General features: G+C 36.8%; 1 protein-coding gene across 8 annotated transcripts in view; it reads right to left on the reverse strand.

The window, feature by feature from the left end:
- Positions 1–3,259: 3,259 nt before the first annotated feature.
- Positions 3,260–22,282, reverse strand: part of RPS6KB1 (ribosomal protein S6 kinase B1) — a 37,475-nt gene continuing 18,452 nt past the window's right edge. For 3 of the 8 annotated variants that reach the window (XM_019803873.2, XM_002923313.4, XM_034641460.1), the window contains 11 exons: positions 19,800–19,947; positions 17,646–17,703; positions 16,110–16,210; positions 14,203–14,293; positions 13,926–14,016; positions 13,326–13,433; positions 12,724–12,786; positions 12,234–12,311; positions 7,925–8,032; positions 5,833–5,945; positions 3,260–4,889 (listed from right to left, as the gene is read on the reverse strand). In XM_019803873.2, the coding sequence (XP_019659432.1) occupies positions 4,652–4,889; positions 5,833–5,945; positions 7,925–8,032; positions 12,234–12,311; positions 12,724–12,786; positions 13,326–13,433; positions 13,926–14,016; positions 14,203–14,293; positions 16,110–16,210; positions 17,646–17,703; positions 19,800–19,947 (1,197 nt within the window). In that variant the 3' untranslated portion in view covers positions 3,260–4,651. Of the gene's footprint in view, positions 4,908–5,832; positions 5,946–7,924; positions 8,033–12,233; positions 12,312–12,723; positions 12,787–13,325; positions 13,434–13,921; positions 14,017–14,202; positions 14,294–16,109; positions 16,211–16,759; positions 17,277–17,377; positions 17,451–17,645; positions 17,704–19,799; positions 19,948–22,282 lie in introns of those variants that run through there. The other 5 variants (XM_034641461.1, XR_004619863.1, XR_004619864.1 and 2 more) reach the window with 5 other exon arrangements.

Raw genomic sequence — 22,282 nt, forward strand, 5'->3', positions numbered from 1 at the left:
TTACTTGGCCTTAAATCACTTTCCTGACTGTGATGAAGCCAACAGTTATTTAGGTGTACAGCAGGAGACAGGTGAGAAAGGCAGTTTGGGATTAGAATTTGAGTGTGAAAGATAGCTGTGCTGACTTCCTATTACCAATACAAGAGTATTACATGGGTAAGCCCTATTAAAATACCTACTCTTCTTACCCTATGGCTATATGGATAGCATTGTTTCTTAATATGATTTAATAAAAAAGGAGGTCCATGATAGACAGTTGGGTTTTTGTTTTTAATGAACACGAAAGCAGTTCACATATGAATTTAAAAGGTGAGGGGGAATGTAATAGGAGAGCTATGCCATCCACCAACAACACTGATGAACTGGAAGCATTTCTCTACTTACACTTCTTCACCTCCAAAATGGGAACAGGGATTCAAAAACCCATTTACTCTGTGAGTTCAGATCACACCCTTCTGAAAGACTTTTATCAGCATTAAGAGCCACAACCCTGTTTTATAAAAAAGTAAAGTCAGTTTTGAGAACTTCTATAGAGAAATCATCCAAGTGTGATAGAATTACCTCACATAAGTGGCTTATACAAAACACCCATCTTATACTAGATATATTGAGACATTAGTTAAAAACAGATTTATGCACTACATTATGCAGTACATACACATCCAGTAACCAAATGTAGTTGACAAGTGTGGCTAAACAAACTGTTGATTGTTAGCACAGGGAAAGTCTTCCTAGTGTATCTATGTGAAGTTATTTTTCACATGAGTTTTTTGAAGCAACCAATTCAACTATTAGAACTTGGAAACTACAAGTGTGTAACATCTAATATATAATATTAGTACTAAAACTTGTTATATATTTAAGTAGCTTAAATTTCTCAGCTGAAACAGTTTTACAACCGTCAGTCCTCACATATATAAGCAGTTTATTAAATATGAGAACCTGAACATATCTGGTATGTTAATGCAAAAAATTATTTAAACCATTTGTGCACCTGATAGTTATTTCTTCCTATCTTAGAATAAAAAAAATCACTTCTATTTTATGTTCATTCAAATTTGCATTTAATTTCTATTTACATTCATTCAATCCGAAATCAAAATACTTGATACAGTAAACTAAATACAAGATGAAAAGCAGAAAAATGTGTTACCCTCATAGCACTCCTAATAAGGCAGCTGAAGAATTTATTTACTCTGATAGATGCAAAGCCAACTTCGGATAGGAAAAAAAATAATAGCTTAAAGAGCAAACACAGATGAACCCATCTTTCAGATGTTACTTCAGATAACCCACTGAGATAATACTTGTGCTATAGTGATAAATTAAGAATCACACAAGAGAAGTTTTTTATCGATCAGCAACAGACCACAGGTCATGGTGTGACAAATACTTTTATGATTGTTTTGTCCAGCTTGCTGTGTCTACTACTATGAAAAAGGGTAGATGTTTGGACACTGATGTTTTTATTTGAGAAATTAACCATTTTCAAAGGCTCGAAAATCCATTCTTCATAAATTCAACATTTCTCATGGGAATAATCTTAAAATCTAACCCTTGTAAGCTAGGAACCATATAACGGAGTAACCAAAATAGGTCCTATATTAAACACAAAATCCAAGGCTCAGTATATTAATACTATCGAAGATGCATCTTGTTTATAATGATTTTTTAAAGAATGTTGAATTTATGAAGCATCATACATGCATTCTTACCCCCACCCCCCAATTAGCTTCTATCTCAAAAAATAGTATGGAAAAATTCTTCTTTAAGGATTCAAATTAGGTGAGACCATAAAGGGGGAAAAGAAATAACATAATTTTTCTAAAAATCTGGTTCAAGTTCAGTAATTCTTTACATTGTTAATCACAGCTGGTTTATAAATCCCAGTTTATTCTGTAATGCTACAAACCTTATAAAATCAAAATTAGTAAACTTCAGTTCTCAGTGATTATAATTAAAAAACATGTATAAAGTAAAAAAATATCCTGTAATAGCTGATTTTAAAGAAAATAAGTGATGAAAGAAAAGCACTTAATCTCTTTTATACACTTACCTGGAATAATCATAAAGAACCCTCTTAGAAACTTAAGACTAGTAATAATGACATCATATATTTTAAACTATGCTTGGATTTTTACAAATAAATATAGGGTAAGCCATATTGCATAGGTGTGTGCTTTCTGTCTGTGACACTAAAGTGGCACTTGACATGTTTTCACAGTCATAGTAGGGATATCCATTTATGAAACACAATTTCTCCGTAAACTTGCCACAGCAAAGGAAATTAATTTCACTCAATGTTAAGTTTGAAAAACGATTTGGATGGATGGTAGGTACGCAATTAATGCTTTTTATGCAGAAAAGTTGCAGTGTGTGCCACTACTGCTGGCAGTACTAATTATGAAAACAGTTTATGGGGTGGTTAGAGCCAGCCAATCACAGTGCAAATATTACTAGCAAATAGGACTGAGGAGGACTATTTTGGTGTACAAATTTCTCTGGAATTTGGTTAGGCAGTCAACACTACAGTTAGTAAACACATTTGAAAACAAGTATCAGAGTAGCCCAAGCCATTACAGTCTGAAATAAAGCCTGTACCTATCACCATAGATTTTGAGTTCTGTTTTTTTCAGACATTATAAACTGTCAGAGAACAAAGATCTGCACTCTAGTACAACTTCTGCCCTTATCATTACTGTAGCTTCTAATTTACCAGCTACAGTTATAAAGTTCTCAGTAGGCTGCTTCAGTAAGGGAGGAGGGGGTCTAGAGGAAGTGATTTAAAAAAAAAGGCTTTCTGTCCAAAGATGAACTGTTACCAATCCTTTCATTTATTGCCACAATTGAAAAGGTGTATTTCCAATCATTCTTCATAGTTCTATTTTGCCTGTCATAGGATTTCATCTCATCTCACTTGAATTGCCATTTAAATAAGCAAAGCTTTGCTCTTTTCTGACTGAATTCAACATGCATAAAGAATCTTATGGCTTGGATCCTATGGCTCAAAAAAGTTTGAAGAACATAGCAAGCAGCATCTATTTAAAAAAATTGTAGGGTTGCAAAATATTACAAATTGACTTTGCACACTCAAGACTGAAGACATTATAAAAAACAAAAAGAGGTGATAAGACTCAACTGCAACTGCATGACCATCTATTATACCAGTACGCACTGAAATGTATGTTTATAAAGCTCTGCAGATATTAAACCCTTTCACCAGCTAAAGTCATGGAAATGCTCTCTTTAAGGCAGGAAGTATTTAAGAAAGGTAAAGTTACCTTTATTTTTATTCTTTGTACCTGTATATCACTTATGTAGATTTTGTTACAATTTCAAAAACATAGTGTCTTGTTAACATGTTTCCTAAATTAAGCCACTAAGTTTTCTATTCATTGTGGAAGACATTCATCAAAAGGCCATCAAATATTTTTACAATCAAAAAACGTAGCCCCAGTAGAGGAGAAAGAAAAATACTTATTTTCCTTTTAAAACTGTTGACGGAAAAAAAATGTAAGGAAGGTAGACAGCCAAAACAGTTAAAAGTAAAACTTAAAATCTTACCAATTTGCTGTAAAGAGATTAGACACAGAGAGTGGAACATGACAACACCCTCTTCCCCTGGATCTCCCTCTCTCCCTCACTTTACTGCCCTCAGTATGCATTTTCTCCTGACTTTTTTCCATCCTTCTTCAGCCACGGGCTGAAAACATTTGGCGTCTTGAACCAAATACTGGTATAAGAACAGGTGGCGATATTTTTCCAGTGCAATGCAGGCCCAGGACAAGGATGAAATGTAGGACATACAATTTATGCCCATTCCAAAGCTTCCAGTTAAGCTTAGCACATAGCAGTACTGCAAGTAGAAATGATTAAATAGATTTTTTTCTAGTATTACAGACAGGTATTGCAGCTGGGTTACTGAAAATAAACCCCAAGTCCACCCCAATCCCTCAAACGAGCCACAGCTGTGGTTAACAATGATTCATTTGCATTTTTATTATTTCACCAAGAGAAGAAACAGAAGTTGTCTGGCTTTCTTCACACCAACCAATAATTTTGCATTTTAAAGTTGGGATGTTTTCCATAATGAGCTGAATCAAAAATCTATTTGAAAAATATATATTTATATAAAAAAAAGATTCAGGTTGTTTGCACGTAAAACATCAATTGTTAAGTTTCTTTTGTCTTTGATTCCATGTTGCTGGAGAAAGTTTGAACAAGCTTGCATGCTAATTTGTCCTTAGTTGCAAGTATTACAGGCAATTTCATACTTTGCCTAATGAAAGGATAACCCTTCTTCGACACAATCAGAACTCAACAGTGATTCAGAAGCAACATCCTACCCTTAATACTGTCAGTTCAAGCCATCAACATGAAAATCCTTGATAAGGTTGAGAAGATGTCGCTAGGAATCAATTAATTGATGTGCCTAAGAGTTCCACAATACTATTTTGCTTAAGTTTTTTTTTTGCACCATTGATTGATTTTTTTAAAATCCATGTTTATTTTTCCTCTGTCCAAAGTGTTCAATGTAATGACACTGACTCTTCAAGACTGTCATTTTGAGTCTTCTTGTTTCACCTTACAGGATGCTCACACATCCCTTCCCCACCTTTTTTGCCTTAAATTCATTAAAATCACTGCTCTGTCATAGATTCATACGTAGGTGCTCTGGTCGTTTGGAGATCATGGGAAAAGCTTGTTTTTTGTATGGCCCGGAGTTCGGCTGTCGTATTGGAAGTGGTGCTGAAGCTTCCCCACTCATCGTCACATCCATCTGCTCTACTCCACTTGTTTCCATGGGATATTCCACAGGTGTCTGAGGATTTGCCGTGCTGGCTGAAGCACCTCTTCCCCAGAAATCCCCAGGAGAAAATTTGACCGGGCTTTAAGACAAGGAAGAGCTATCATTCATTTATCTCAAGGATTATCTCAACAAGAACTATTTCCCTTAAATTTCAAGGGAGTGAGGTAATATGACATTTATTTTTATTTAATTTTATTTTTGTGTGAATTAGTACAAAGGCCACTGCTCCCCCAGACTAATTGCAAGAGTTTCCTAACTGTTCTCTTTAACCTCTATACCTGCCTCTCAACCCTCAGTGACACTTTTTTTTTTTTTTAATCATTTTACTCCCCAGTTAAAACAGCTTCCCATTGCATTTAAAATACTTCTCCAAAGCTTTCTCCTCATCATTCACCACATGTCAGGAACATTGACCTTTCATTTCCAAGACCAAGTTTTTCCTCCCTTATGGCTTTTGCATGGGCTGTTGCTCTACCTTTAACATCCTATACTTTCCTATTTTTTGTATGGGCGCCTTTTTCTCTTCATTCTTAGATGTTACTTCACCAGGGAGGCCTTTCTCTGACCACCATGAATAGGAGCCCCCCTGTTATTCTTTGCTATCACCACACTCTTTATTTTTCTTCATATAGTAACTTGATACTACTTGTGATTACATAATTCTTATATTTTCCTTCTTTGGTTATTTTGACTCTCTTCTCACTAAATTGTAAGCTTCATCAGGACAAGGACAATTCCTATGTTAATCATGTATCCCTATCATGCAACACAGCCCCTGGTATACAATAAATACTGAATGAATGGGTAAAGGAGACATTTGCCAGTGCAGCAGCTTACTTTCACAGGAGGGAAGGTAAACTATATAGCATACAATACAAGATGTAGATGCTGTGCTTACGTCAACCAAAGAGAATATGACACATCTTTCATTTATGTCACCTGGCATAACGTTCTTAAGTATACTCTTGCAGGTTTAAAAAAAAAAAAAAAAAAATGACGTGAGAATAACAAAGTCTGAATACCTGACAGGTGTTCGTGGGCTGCCAATAAATCTTCGAGGTGATCGGATTTTTGGTTCAAAGGAAAATTTTTCTTTCACACTTTCAAGTACAGATGGAGCCACATATGTAAAACCCTGAAAGATAATAATTGTTGACTCCAGAATGGCGTTTTGTCATATACATCAAGAACATGTGGTTTCAGTCTCTGACACACCAAAACAACAGGGAACACCCAAAATCACCACTCTGCGTCCTCCCATCTCCCCAGTCTCGTTTCACACCTCTTAGCTTCTTTCCAGCCATTTCTTGAGGCACAGACCACAGGAAGGCAGAATTCTATTGAGTCCCATATACCAGCAAACAATATTCTACTTTGTTGAAAGGAATAGAACAAAACAGGAAAATGTAGGCCCCACGTTAAGATATCAAATACCAAGATGAATGCAAAAACAATTCTAGTGTTTCTAGCCACATGCACTCAACCAAGATTTTCACAGTTTCTCATTATTAGGCCAAAGTAAAAATAGAATTTTTGGCATGTGTGATCTCTCTGGTTTTATACCAATGGTGGGATAGATCTGATATTTTCTTGATGTATAAGGGTCAGCATTGTGAAACCCTCAAAAAAAATAGGCAATTATGCAGTTTTGTTAGCTTTAGTTCTTTCTTGGACCTTGCTATCAGACTACCAGGTGTCATTTCTCTTGCTGTCAATGTTTATCTCTTTAACAATCAGTCCCCCACCTAACTTCCCTTCTATTTATTATTCTACTCACCTATGAATAGGCATTATGAGTTATTGTAAAAAGATTCAATGAGCCTCTGGGTGAAGTCCTAAAGAATGAGGTGCAATTCTGTAGTGCATATGCTTTTGACAGGTATATGTAGACTTCAGAAGCCATTTCCCCAGAGTCTAGTGAGCTAAAGCTGTAACTACCAAGAGAACCAGGCTATGCCTTAATCACCTTTGAATTTCCTTTAATTCTGTGATAGGAATTTAAATAATTATTGAACTGAAGTTGCTCTGACCACAATCTCCAGGTAAGTGGGATGTTACTGTTTTTTATTAATTTTTAAAGAGGGGTGCCTGGGTGGCTCAGTCGGTTAAGCGACTGCCTTCAGTTCAGGTCATGATCCCAGGGTCCTGGGATCAAGCCCTGCATCAGACTCCTTGCTCAGCAGGGAGCCTGCTTCTCCTTCTCCCTGCTACTCTACCTGCCTGTGCTCTCTCTGTCAAGTAAATACATAAAAAATCTTAAAAAATAAATAAATAAAAAGAGATTCACTTTATGTAACAAAGAAAATGATAGGAGGTTTTTGTTGATCAAAATCTAAAAGCAAAAGCTCTAAAAAAATCGAAAAACCTAAAGGCTTTGCTTTTCTATCTGAAGAGACAAGGTACAAATCAATATATACTTTTACAATGAGAATTAGTTTATTTACTATTACATATAAACCAATATATTTTGATGTCAAATACAATTAAAGGTTAAAAATCCCCTACAAAGTTACACTAAATGTACCAAAATCGGTAGCTATTCCAGGAACAGAATAGTTACAGTGACCTCTTCTCCTATTGTTGTAATGGTGTGACTTCCAATTGTGATAACTGAGCCAAACATCATTTTAAGTCAGTGGCCCATCAAAAAAGGGAATCATATACTCCAAAGAATCAGACAGTCCTACTCTAACTGCTGAAATGGAATACTGGATTATGGGAATCAATTTTCTAACTTAGTAAGTTAGAAAACTTAAAAAGCTAAGTTAACTTGGGGCACCTGGGTGGATCAGTCCTTAAGTGTCTGCCTTCGGCTCAGGGCATGATCCCAGAGTCCTGGGATCAAGCCCCGCACTGGGCTCCCTGCTCTGCTGGGAAGCCTGCTTCTTCCTCTACCACTCCCCCTGCTTGTGTTCCCTCTCTTGCTGGCTGTCTCTGTCAAATAAATAAATAAAATCTTTAAAAAAAAAAAAAAAAGCTAAGTTATCTTAATAAAAAATAGCACCTTAGGCTATTTACATCAACTGCAAAGCAAAGAAATTGAATTTTCTTATTGAAAAGGGTCCAGCCTAATACTTAAATTTCTCATGGCTACATGGAAATTCTTTCACTTACCAGAAAGACCTGGTTGGCACTTTCACTGAGAGTTGAGTCATCTGGGCTGTCAACAGGTGTCTGACGTGTAAACTTTGAATCAAACTGACTCACATCCTCTTCAGATTGCTTTGTGAAAAACAAAATTAGAAAACAATGAATAATCTATATTATACATATCAATCAAATGCATGACTTGCATTAGAGAAGGCTCTAGCTAGAAATTTTTACAGGGTTTGATTGTAATAAAATATCAGAATAGTTATAGCAGGCACGGATTGAAGAATAAATACAGGTGGACAGTTTCTTCTCTCTTTATTTTTTTAAGATTTTATTTATTTATTTGAAAGAGGGAGAGCCTTAGGGAGAGCACAAATGGTGGCGGGGGGCAGAGGGAGAGAGCAAAGTAGAAACAGACTCCCTGCTGAGGAGGGAGCCTAAAATGGGGCTCCATACCAGGACTCTGAGATCATGACCTGAGCACTGAAGGCAGACACTTAGCCGACTGAGCCACCCAGGCACCCCCAGGTGGGAAGTTTCAAAGGTCAAATTATATCTTCAATTTTTTTTTTAAAAGATTTTATTTATTTATTCGACAGAGATAGAGACAGCCAGCGAGAGAGGGTACACAAGCAGGGGGAGTGGGAGAGGAAAGAAGCAGGCTCATAGCAGAGGAGCCTGATGTGGGGCTCGATCCCATAACGCCGGGATCACGCCCTGAGCCGAAGGCAGACGCTTAACCGCTGTGCCACCCAGGCGCCCCTATATCTTCAATTTTTAAGCATATATTAAAGTAGATTTTAGTACACACTCACCATTTTTTTATTTTTTATTTTTTTAAAGATTTTATTTTTATTTATTTGACAAAGATAGAGACAGCCAGCGAGAGAGGGAACACAAGCAGGGGGAGTGGGAGAGGAAGAAGCAGGCTCATAGCAGAGGAGCCTGATGTGGGGCTCGATCCCATAACGCCGGGATCACGCCCTGAGCCGAAGGCACGCTTACCCACTGTGCCACCCAGGCGCCCCCACCATTTTTTTAAAAATCTGAATGTCAAAAAAAAAAAAAATCTGAATGTCAATCTTCCCCACTTACAAAGCTTCAGTGTGCCTAGTCCACTGGCTAAATTCCCTATTAGAGATGATCTGCTCAGCTGGCCATGCAAGTTTATAATAAACCTGAAAAACTACTGAAGCAGAGTTTTAACACAAAACACATTTGTAAAATGCTCTGAAGTTTCTTCCCATAGCTTATTTCATCCTACTACAGATTTCTCAAGGAGCCAAAATGATATTCTACTCTGCATGAGTACATTTTCTTAAAAAAAAAAATCACCTAAATCTAACCACCACATCTGTTTAATTCCTTCTCTCTGATACAACATCAGACTTTGTGGTCATGTCAAAAGAGCTAAGGAACCAACATGAAGAAGCACCCAGTGTCAAAAGATGATAAAAACTAAGCATCAGTAAAAATTACTACAATGGATTGAAACACAGATATATTAAAAGGCATAAATTCATAATTATACTTAAAAAATCACAGAATTCATTGGTCAACTTTGGAAGATGTTAAAGAACTAACTTATTATTTTGAAAACTGGGAAAGAAACAAACATTTATCCTTCCTTTCCTTTATGAACAATGTAAGTTTTTCTTTAGGGAAAAATTCATTAATGAGGAATCAATAATAGTATTAGAATAAGACAATTTTGCAAACTCCTAATGAAATCCTGAAACTAGGCCAGAGTTTCTAAATCTCAGCACTACTGACATTTTAGGCTTGATAACTCTTGTTGTAGGGGCCTGTTTTGTGTAAAAGAGGATGTTTAGCAGCATCTCTGGCCTTGACCCACTGCAAACCAGTAACATTCCCACCCCAAGTTGTAACAACTTGTCTCCAAACCTTGCCAAATTGACCATAGCTAAGAATCACTGACACTGGCAATGATCAATGACCACTAATATCACTAAAAAAAATACAAATACACATTATGCCTCCTGACCAAAATACATAACATCAAAAGTTTAATCTGAATCAGTTTAACTATCTAAATCTAAATATTGGTTTTGGAAATACAGGGAACAGATGAATATGGTCAATGACACTGTGGGTTTAAAATCAGCAAAATCAAAGTTAGAAACCCTACAGGACAAATGGTCCAGTTTCTTCAGTAAGTCCTCAGGAGAGGAATCGAGAGGAGGTTTATCTACAGATGGAAGAGACCTAAGAGACCCAACAGCCAAACTGTACAGACCGTGACTGAATCCTTATTGAAACAAACCAACAGGGAGGAAAAGAAAACAAAACAAACTGGGGAAACTGTCAGCTTTTTAGTTATGATGATAGCTAGCAGTTCTGTTTATGTTTTAACAAGATGACCTGACAAGCTGGACAGTTGGTACATAAGGGTTAATTACCCTCCTTACAATTATATATGTGAAAATTTTAAAGCAAGTCACCTTGTGCTCCAGGACCAAATTATCAGCATCATTATCCTACTCCTCCTCCACCTTCATCCCAAGAAATAGAAAAAGAAACCATATTTTCTCAAATTCTGAGGTGGAAGAAAGACAAGAACTAACACACTAACTCATTTACTCATAAACATATTGTTGAGTTGTGTCCCCAGTGACATTCACATGTTGAAGTTCTAACCCCAAGTACCTCAGAACGGAACCTAATTTGAATGTGGGTCACTGCAGATGTAATTAGTTAAGATGAAGCCATTCTGGAGTAGGGAAGATCCTCATCCAGTATGACTGTTGTCCTGATAAAATGGGAAAATTTGGACACAGATCTGTACAAAAGGAGAATGCAAACATAAAGGAAGAGATCGGGTGATGTGCCCACAAGCCAAGGAAGGCCAAAGATCACTAGCAAACCACCAGAAGCTAGGAGAGAGGCACAGAGGGGAACGGAAGGCTCTCATAGCCTTCATAATGAACCAAGCCTGTCAAGACATTATCTTGGACATCTAGTCTCCAGAACTGTAATATAATAAACTTCTGCTGTGTAAGCCACCTAGTTTGTGGTACTTTGTTACAGCAACCCTAGCAAACTAATACACATATACGTTATATTTTGAAGAAAAAATTCCCAGAAAATCAAATTCAAAATAGGGTTGAATCAGAGGGTAACCCACTTACGCTGGTGAGCATTTTGTTATGTATATATCTGTTAAATCACTATGCTGTACACCTGAAACTTACATATTATTACTAAACTTCAATTAGAAATAAAAAATAAGGGGCGCCTGTGTGGCTCAGTCGTTAAGCGTCTGCCTTCGGCTCAGGGCGTGATCCCGACGTTCTGGGACCGAGCCCCGCATCAGGCTCCTCTGGCTGGGAGCCTGCTTCTTCCTCTCCTACTCCCCCTGCTTGTGTTCCCTCTCTCACTGGCTGTCTCTCTCTGTCAAATAAATAAATAAAATCTTTAAAAAAAAAAAAAAAAAAGAAAAAAGAAGGGGTGCCTGGGTGGCTCAGTTGGTTAAGCGTCTGCCTTCAGCTCAGGTCATGATCCCAGGGTCCTGGGATCCAGCCCCACATCAGGCTCCCTGCTCAGCAGAGAGCCTGTTTCTCCCTCTCTCTATGCAGCTCCCTCTGCTTGTGCGTGCACGCACTCTCTGTCAAATAAATAAATAAAATCTTTTTTAAAAAGAAAAGAAATAAAAACTAAAATAGGGGCACCTGGCTGGCCCAGTCAGACGAGCATGTGACTTTTTTTTTCTTAAAGAGTTTATGTATTTACTTGAGAGAGAAAGAGAGAGAGAGAGAGAGAGAGCACAAGCAGGGGAAGAGGTAGAAGGAGGCTCCCCACTGAGCAGGGAGCCCAACGCCGGGCTTGATCCCAGAACGCTGGGATCATGACCCAAGCTGAAGGCAGATGTTTAACCGACTGAGCCACCCAGGTACCCTGAACATGTGACTCTTGATCTCAGGGTCAGTGAGTTCAAGCCCCATGTGGGATGTAAAGATTACTTAAATAAAGAAAACTTCAAAAAAATTAAAAATAAAAAAATAAAAAGAGCAAAAGATTATACCCCATAAAAATAAAATATGGCTGAATTAAGCAAACAAAGCAAAAAAGTTCTAACTACTTGAAATATTTAGTTGTCATAGGCAACCAACTTAAAAATAGTTAATATACTCATCAATTGCGGCTGGTAGTAGTCCTTGAAAACAATGTATAGAATAAAGATTCTGAAGAGAAAACACACCAAAATTTTCTGAATTGTTAATATAAACAAAATGTTTCTGAATGCTCTGAGATTTTATTCAAATCTAAAAGTACCAGGTCCTTCAAATTACATACTTTCATGTATACATACCAACAGAGGTTTAAAGGGGGGCTCCACCTTCCGAGCCAGCAGTTCTTCCCAGTTAATATGCCTGAAGAATGGATGAGCCTGGAAAAAAAGAACAGGAAAAAAAGTCAAGGTGAACAGACTTCACTGGATTGACAAATTAACTGTCTGAAGTTACAAATCACAAAATAAGATATACTTTACTACTTATTTTTTAGATTTTATCTGAGAGACAGAAAGCATGCACATGAGTGGGGAGAGGGGCAGAGGGGGAGGGAGAGGGAGAAAGAGAATTTCTCAAGCAGACTCCGTGCTGAGTGTAGGGCCCAACACAGGGCTCGATTCCAAGACCCTGAGATCATGACCTGAGCCAAAACCAAGAGTCATGCTTAACCAATTGAGCCACCCAAGTGCCCCACAAAATAAGCTATACTTTAAACAACTACATACAACCTTCACAAATACATAAAATTAGCACTATCTTCCCCTCAAACCACAAAAGGCCAATCCCTACTTGAACTTCTCCAGCATCCCCAGGACCAGCTCCAAGCCGAGAAGCAGCATTTCTTTTCAGCAGCTTTAGGGAAGGAAAACCAAAATAAAACACAACACTGATGAACCTTAGTCAAACTGATTATTTTTTATTTACAGAATTTGCTTACCTATATTGCTTGTTTATTTTGAGAAAATAGGCTTTATTAATTACTACTAAATGTTGCTTGGGAATAAAAAGGAAAAAATCGGATTTTAAAAATTTATTTATTTACTTGAGAGAGAGAGCAGAGCTAGAGAAAGCACACACTAGCCGGGGGAGGGGGGGTGGGAGAAGCAGCCTCCTTGCTGAGCAGGGAGCCCAACGTGGGGCTCAATCCTAGGACCCTGTGATCATGACCTGAGCCAAAGGCAGATGCTTAACCAACTGAGCCACCTGCACCCCAAGGAAAGAAAATCTTTAAACAAACAAATTTACCTGTGAAAACTGTACTTTACTTTACTTTACCTGAGAAAACTGTAGGCTTTTTTGTTTAATATATATGTATGATTCTTTATTCAAAATGTATGTTCAATTCTATCTATTTAAATCCCAGTAGTTGAGGGTTATCGTTTGTATCCTACCTTTTTAAGCAGATCTCTGGCTTCTTGCGTGAGGTAGGGAGGCAAATTGAGTTTACATTTGAGGATTTTGTCAATTGTTTTCTTTCTATTCTCCCCAGTGAACGGGGGCTAGGAGTAGAAGAGAGTGAGAAAAATTAGCATATAAAAAAATAAAATTACCCATTTCCTGAATTAGTTATGCAGAGAGATCAGAAATGTATGCTGTGATATGGGCTGACGGCTAAAGACCTATAGTTTTTAAGTAACGGGACAGAAGGAATAGCAACATCTCAGAAGAAACTGGGTTTCCACTATTAACTTTGTGTGGTAATAGGTGAGGCATGGGATTTTATGCTTTACTTTCTCCTTTTACAAAATAAGGGCAGTATCTATTTTATACCTATTTCACAAGACTGACAAAACAGATCATTTAAACAAAAATGTTTTTAAAAGTATAGGGACCCATACTACTACCAATGAAGCATTATTAGTGTTAATTTTTTTTTAAAATAACTCCATCAGTAACATTTTTAAAAAACACAGGAAAGGTCTCTTGCCATAATGATTTAATAACTACTCAGCACAGACCATAATACATGCAGCTTTTAACTGTGCACCTACTGCTCCAGTCAGCATGTCATACATTAATGCTCCCAAACTCCACCAATCCACAGCACGATTGTGGCCACTTCTCATCAAGATTTCAGGGGCCCTACAATGAGAAAAATAATATGCCTGAAAAATTCACCCATTTGCATAACATCTGACTTAGAAGTTTAAAAACAATATACGGAACCAAATGGTGCTATAGAAAATATAGCACACTATCACATAAACCAGGTAAAAGTTAGCTATTACTCCCCCAAACCAGTTATATTTCTTTCAACATGCAGCTCACATGTATTCTATTGTTCCACAAAATGTGTGTGTGACTGTTCCATCATGAATAGATTCTTTGCATAGTCCAAAGTCTGTTAGTTTCACATGACCTACAATGGAAGATCACAGCATGGTTATTCTGAGAATTCTAAGCATGTACACTGTTTGAATGTATCACACAAGACAGTAATCTATCCTTCCATTTAACTTTTTCTGCCTTAAATATTTTTTGAAGATACGAACAACTAGCAAGGGGCCATCCATAAAATGGGATGCTAACTTTTTAAAGCTAACACAGTCATTTTTTGCCAATGATATAATATAAAGGGAAAATAGAGAAAAAAGTAAAACAGCTTGTCCAAGGCTCTAGCTTTACCTATACCTAGAATCCTCTACCATCCTGAGAAAGCAAGCTCTTTCAAGAAAAATTCTGGTTTAAGTACACAAACCCTAATAGAGACATGCTGCACCTTTTAAAGGTCTGACACTGTACTTCAAATATATAACTTTTTATCACAGTGAACTGTGACTGGACAGTTTTTTAATTGGTCTCAGAAAGTCACTATACCAAGTTCACTTATTCTGCCAATACTGCCAGTTCAGAAAAAGGAATGAAATTGCAATGGCATGGGACTGTCATCTCTAATCCAGAAAGTGAAAAACTCACCACCTTACACAAAGAACATTTCAGTTCAAGCCCAGCTTTAATACACTGTTATTAGATATCCAGTGGTTCAACCTCCCCAGGGACCCTACTATTCCAGGTTTATTTCAGAGAAAAAGAAAAGGCAATGGCCTACTGATACAAATGTAAATATGTACTTTACTCTGACACAGAAAAAAATATGACCTTTTTTTTCACAGAACCACCTGACACAATCAAGCTTATGGATCAAAGAAGTTAACTAGTCCCTTCCCTATTCTATCCTTTGCCTTAGAATTCAGAATCAGAATCCAGGTTTGGGGGGATGGGAGCAGAACTGGGAGGGAGAGAGATACATAGATTCCCATGATGTACTTGGTTAAGTATAGCATTTCTCCTAAAAAAAAAAAAAAGAAAAGAAAGAAAGAAAAAGAAAAAAAGCACAATTTGAAATGTATTCATACTAGCGTCAGTTGTCCACACCATTTCCTGTCCGAGAATTTAAAACCCTTAACTACCTCGTGTATCATTTGGTAGACATCAAAGGATCAGCAACTGCTACCAGCAGTTAGCCTAGTTGGCTAGCCGATAGCCTAGTTGGCTGGTTGCTCCTTTGGGGTATGAGTGACCTGCGAAGTCTACCTAACCCAGATTACTCTTGCATACATCAAACTGTCTATATCGCATGCAGTTGTAATGAAGACTCAGTCTGCTCTATCTACAGCTGTACAGAATATTAGCCTTTCTGATTTTTATGTTTGTTGTTATAAACAGGAAGAATAAACTGATGCCTACTAAACATTTTCTTCCCAAGGATACACCAAATATTTTGGTTCAATTCTAATCCTTTTTTTACAGCATTGATAAAATTTATCATAAAAAGTATTGCTTCTAATATTTATGTATTTTTATCATTAAGGTAAACTCAGTTTATAGGGTTAAGATCTACTTTCCAATTTAAGGAACAAGCCAAAACTGAAGTTTGGACTGGCTTTTGGCTCACCATGTTATGTAAAGATTTCAAAAGAATGACAAGCTATAAAGAGCAAGGATTAAACCTAAAAACATAGTTAAGTGGCCAGTTATTCCTAACTTCCTTTAATCTCATCAATCACAAATATCTAAATACCTAAATCTCAGCAAGTATTATGATGCCATAAATTCTGAGGGAGGAATGTATAATAATAGATACATGACTATGGGGCTTTGAAAATGACTTCGACCTGTGTGGGAGGATTTTAAGATGATTATTTACTATAGAATTGTTTACGGTATATCTCCACCTTGGTGATTAAGCATGATATTCTCCGGCTTCAGGTCTCTGTAGATGATCCCCTTTTGATGCAAATGCCCCAAAGCCATGGAGATTTCTGCCAAGTAAAAGCTGGAAACAAAAGCGATTTAATAAAATTAAAAAGAGTAATATACTCAAAGTAGTTTATGTATGGAGCAAAATTCCTTGAAAGAAACAGACATGCACCAAAGACCAAATTAGTGGGGATGGGGGAAAGAGATGGCATAGGATGCTGCCAAAAGGCATGGCGACATTTATGTTCACTTATTTAGTGAAACTATAAAATGTTTTATTTCATCATTACAACACACTGCCAATTGCAAAGAAGTCCAGAATATGCCAAACTGTCACTGGTTTTTGTTCTGTCTGTGTAGGAATTAGGCCAATAGTCATTCAGATCAAAGCAAATTTCTCCAACCCACCCCCAATTTTAAAATCCCATTGGATTTAGGAACTTTGTTATTCTCAGAGATCAAGTCTAAGTTTCAAAAGACACCTTATAAATAACCTGACCCTTAGAAGCCCACTTATCCCTTAATACAGCTGCATGTTTATATACAGTTCATGCCCACAGTATCTGCCCTCCCTCTTGCCAGCCAGCCCACAACTATAAACTGTGTGACACTCAAATTTATCTACCTCAAAAGAATAAAGGGCTGAGTCAACCCTGTCTGGATTCGAAAAGCACAAGGCACTGCAATACTGGCTGCATAACAATGTTGCAATCCTGCAGATTACTCCAGGATGGAGAGGGTGTGTCCTAGAGGACTGAGGCAGTTTCACAGCCAGCAGGACCACAAACACAGCCTCCAACACGGCTCAGAGAGCCTCCTCCAAAAAAGGGTACTTCATCCCTAAGGCTCTTAAATGCAGCTTCTGTGTTAGAAAAGGCCTGAAATTAAACAATGGAATGCAGTTTGGTAATTAAGGTAGAAAAAACATTTAAGTGTTTTCTATTCAATTAATGTGTAGGATAAACTGATTTATTGTTACCCAATACTGTCATCTCACAAAAGGATGTGTATGTTTTTAATTTGAAGCAGATGCCATCTTAAGAAATATAAGGGTAGATCCCATCCTGGCCATAGAATCAATCCACAGATGATGTGTGCCGGCTTATCACCTCCCTAAGACTGCACCTTGGGAACTGGAAAGTCTAAAAAAAAAGAGGAGATGATTTCTGATACTTTCCATTGTTCCAGACACAAAGTTTCACCGGAAAACCACACTCACCCACAGCCAAGGCAGGAAGCTTACCAATTCAAGGAAAGAAAGCCCCAGTGAGAATGGTTCTGTTAGGAACTGGCGTGAAGAGCGTTCCACCCAAGGCCTGGGGGCAAAGGAATGATGTGACCTCCAAAAGCTGCCCCGTCCCAAAGATGCTTCTCCCCCTTGAAGTCCTGAGTGACTGACTGGCTCCAGAACAATTTATTGAATCATTTGGATGCCCACAGTGGGTACAGGGCTTTGCTTTTAATTATATGAATCATTACCTGAATCCATGCAACACAAAAATTTCACTTACCAGGCTGTGTCTTCCATAAATATTCCCTCTCTTTCTAACTGCATAAATAATTCTCCTCCTGTAAAGAAAAGGAAAAGACGTTAGAAATAAAACAATCTTCATTTCCAACCCATTTCTAATGAGAGGGTTGTGTTTTCTCTTTTAACCACAGTTAAAAGATATCGGTCCCTTAAAAATAAAAAACAGATCCTAAGAACTAAGGTTTAAAACTAAGTCTTCACGATTCTATTTTTAGCAATGTTCTTATTCTCATGTGAAATATATGTTTTGGAATAATAGATTATACATCTTTAAACTACAAGATAGTTATAGATTCCAGGCCTGAGGTTAAAAAAATAATCTTGGTTAAAACTTCTCTCACATTTTACCCTAAGCAGAAAAATTTTGTATATAATTAAGCCACCCTTACAAATTAAAATTAGTGAATGCCCTTATTCTATATTTTCCAATCTCTTAATCTAAAGGAACCTGGCAACAGCTTTGATAAAAGCATGGCACTGTTTTGAGTATCAAAATAAATAATAAGAAAGAATTATATCCCATTGAATAATCTTAGAATCCATGAGCCCACAATGATGTAAATCAATGAAGAGATCAATAAATTAAGTTTTAAAATGGGAGAGAAGGGAAAGCTCTTTGTTACAGCAGAATGCCAAATAATAAATGAATGAGGCACGATGGAATAAGAAAAATCACTTGGCAATCATTATAGTTAATTGTTTCAAGCAAGAATCAATGAATGCTAAAACTGTATGTGAAAGCTTGATGAAAGACAAGATATTTCAATAATCCCAAAGTATCTCAAGATACTTATTCATTACAAAGGGAAAACTTCACCAGGGAAAAAACTTCACCAGCCAACACCACCTTATAAATGTGATCAAAGTGAACATCAACAGTAATGGGACAAAGATATAAACATCATGTACCTCCTGATCTGAGAGAGAAGGATACAATGTCACTTCGATGGTCCTCCCCAAATGCATAACCTGAATCTAATCTTGAGGAAACATCAGATAAGCCCAAATTGATGCATTCTACAAAATAACTAGACTATATTCTTCAAAAATGTCAAGGTCACAAAAGACAAAGAAAGACTGAGGAACTGTTATAGATTAAAGGAAACTGAAAGAAATTACTGTATCAATGTTAATTTCCAGTTTTGATAATTTTAGTAGAGTTAAGATACTGTCATTGATTTTAGAAAATAGACACTGAAGTATTTAGGGGTAATGGGAAATCATGTCTGCAACACTCTCTTAAGCAATCCAGAAAAAAAAGTATGTATATACATATACATGTATACATATACATACACATATATATACACATACATATGTATACATATACATAGAGAGGGAGAGAAAAGAAGGATGAAACAAAACAATTGTGGTAAAATGATAACACTTGGGGAATCTAAGCGAAGGGTATGTGGGAAGTCTTTGTACTATTTCTGCAACTTTTCTGTGTAAATTTGAAATTATGTCAAAATAAAGTTGCCCAAAAAATGGCTACAACAGTCACAAAAAAGTTGCTAAATTTTGCAGCTTTCTATTCCATGTTACAGGCCATTGTGAAACCTGTTTTTCAGAAAACTCAAATATGTTGGCTGGAAATAGACACCTGTTATCTAGAAATGATAAGAAGCAACAAGTTTCAAGGAGGTAGTAAGCCCTGGAAATTGTGGATGTCTTCCTATGTAAACCAAAAAGGCTACATTCAACCAAAAAATTCTGTTTAGAGATGCAATTTCGAAAATATTCAGTATCTTAAGTACTCTCAATAAGTTTTCCATTTGAGTTTAGAAAGAAAAGCTTTGATGATTCATTTGAATTGTAGTATCTTACCCGAGTGCAGTCAATGTCAAGGCTCTGTATCAATTCACTGTGTTATTTTAAGTAACTGATTACAAAGGGATTAGGATTAAGATAAAATTTTACAGATGGGGAAAAAAACTTAACCTTTAAAGTTGCCTTCATATTTGTCTGCAAAAAGAAACATATGGTCACTTCTGAATTCTTTATGTCAATGTATTGGTCAATTTTAAGAACTATTTAATCGCATTAGGGAAAAACCATTTTTCCATTGGAAAATAATGTTTGACCCAGTTTCTGGAGCAAATGCAAATAATTACACCAAACTGAGTGTACTGACCGCTGAGATACTCAAGGATGAGGTAGAGTTTTCCACCGGTCTGAAAGGCATAAATTAAATCCACAATGAAGGGATGCTTTACTTCCTCCAGAATATTCCGTTCTGCTTTTGTATGAGCTGTATCTTTAGCATTTCTTACTATCATTGCCTAAAGGAAAAGAGATGATCTATAAGAACAAAACAGTAGACATTTTTATTCTATAGTAACTGGAAAATCTATTTTGTGCTTTTCTTGCCAATATTAAACTATTAATCATAGTTCCCACTAGAGACTGAGATAGGAGTAATGGAAGACATTCACTTCTTATATATATCTGCACTGTTTGGATTTTTTTCAGTGAACATGTAAATGACAACCTAAAGATACCTTTTTAAAAAATGTAAACAGATGAAGTTTATTCATATATTCACTAACTGTTCAGTGTCTACTATGCTCCAGGCTCTGTAATAAGAAAGAAGAACTAACAGAAGTCTCCAGTCTACAGGAGTCCAAAGTCTCAGGGATGAGAGAGAAGCCAACGCAGGTAAGCACAAGGTGCTATGGGAGAACAGAGGAACTACATCTGACATGGCAAGAAGTGTTCCTGAGGTGGCAATACCTAAACTATATCATGAAAAATTATTAAAATGAAATGCAGAGGGTAAAAAAAAAAAATTTCCAGTGCAAAAGAGGCCTGACAGGACACGTCTAGGGAATCTGTAAGTAGTTCAGTATGGTTAGAAGTGGCTAGAGATTAGGCTGGTGATGTAGGTGGAGACCAGGAAATGGAAGGCCTAGTTATCTATGCAAAAGCATTTGAATCTTATCTTAGACGCACAGGAAAAATGTTGAGGTTCTGAAAATTAATAACCTTTGGCTTTAAGACAGACAGTTTTAGTAGCAGTGTGGAGTTTTAGGGAAGAAACGAGACCAGTTAGGAGGCTCGTACAGCAAACTAAGTAAAGTAAGACCTGTAACAGAAAATGAAGGTGGCTCAGTCAGTTAAGCGTCCGACTCTTGATTTCAGCTCAGGTCATGGTTGTCAGGGTGATGAGATCAAGCCCCATACTGGGCTCCACACTGGGCATGGAGCCTGCTTAAGAATCTCTCCCTCTCCCCACCTCCCCCCTAGAAAAGAAAAGAAAGAAAAGAAAAGAAAAGAAAAGAAAAGAAAAGAAAAGAAAAGAAGGAAAGGAAAGGAAAGGAAAATGAAGGTGGGAAAAAATAAAAAAAAGAAAAGACAAAGATGTATCATCAGCACTTGCTGATTAGGTTGAGAAGAAATGATGATACCATGGTTTCTGCATAAGTAATAGGACAATGGTTATCATTCCATAACAGGAAATGGAAGTCAAGAAAAAAGTTTTGGGAAAATGATGCACTGTTTTGGACATGTTAAGTCTAAATTCTAGGACTAAGCTCTGGTATATCTCCAGTAACATGAAAAAGCATATACACAAGGTTATTAGTTGCAATATTATTTGTAAAAGTGAAATGTTAAAAACAACCTAATGCCCATGTCTTGGATAAAAACCTATGGACTATCTATCTAATGTGAAAATCTGGGGAATATCTCTATGAAGGCAAGGTGCAGAAGAGCATATATGGCGTAAGAGTATCACAATATATTAACTTTTGTGTAAAAAAGGGGAAATAAGAATATGTATACGTATCTCCTTATATCTTCAAATAATGAACACAACTGAGATAAATCAAAAGCTAATGACAGTGGAAAGGTAAGAAAAGTAATAGGACTAGACTTCTAAGTACACCTTCTGAGTAAAGCCTCAATGCTTTTAGATTACCTAAATCAAATATTATTGTGATTATAAAATGGAGGTGTTTGAATTGGGAACCATGTTAATGTTTTATACATTCCAAAAATAAAATTGTATCAACAAGGATGGGGGAGGGAAATAAAACTGAACACAACAGAAATATATACATGTAACTCAATATTACCGTGATAATTTTACCATTGGAGAAAAAAGATAAATAATTTTACACAGCACACTCTTAATGACATATATGTAAGCACAACAAAAATCGCAAAGAATCTTAAACCACACTTAGGTTTGTAGCTGCTGATGGTATTGATATCGTAATTCTCAAACTATTATGCCTATATTGTACAACTGAGCAAATGAGTAAATTTATTGATGTTACTACCAGGCTTCTCACTGTGGAAAATCAGAGATATAAATATGGACTAAGAGGAAAAAAGCCCTATGGAACTGGACTGGAATTAGGGATATCAATATGAAGCCGTGATTTAAGAAGAAAAACCTCCTTGCTCTATCCACTGAAAGAACCAGAAACAATGACACTTTAGTAGTAAGGACCATAGCTTGCACCCAGTTCTTGGTTTCTCCACCAAAAAAAGAAACCAGGGTTCCTTAGAGAAAAAGACGCTCTAAGCCAGGGTCAGGGAAAGTGCAAGGGAAATCTGGAGCACTCTATTTTACCAGGAAGTACTCAAAAGATGACAAGGACACATCAAGGA

Source organism: Ailuropoda melanoleuca, chromosome 13 (genome assembly GCF_002007445.2).
Source record: "Ailuropoda melanoleuca isolate Jingjing chromosome 13, ASM200744v2, whole genome shotgun sequence".
Taxonomy (NCBI): Eukaryota; Metazoa; Chordata; class Mammalia; order Carnivora; family Ursidae; genus Ailuropoda; species Ailuropoda melanoleuca.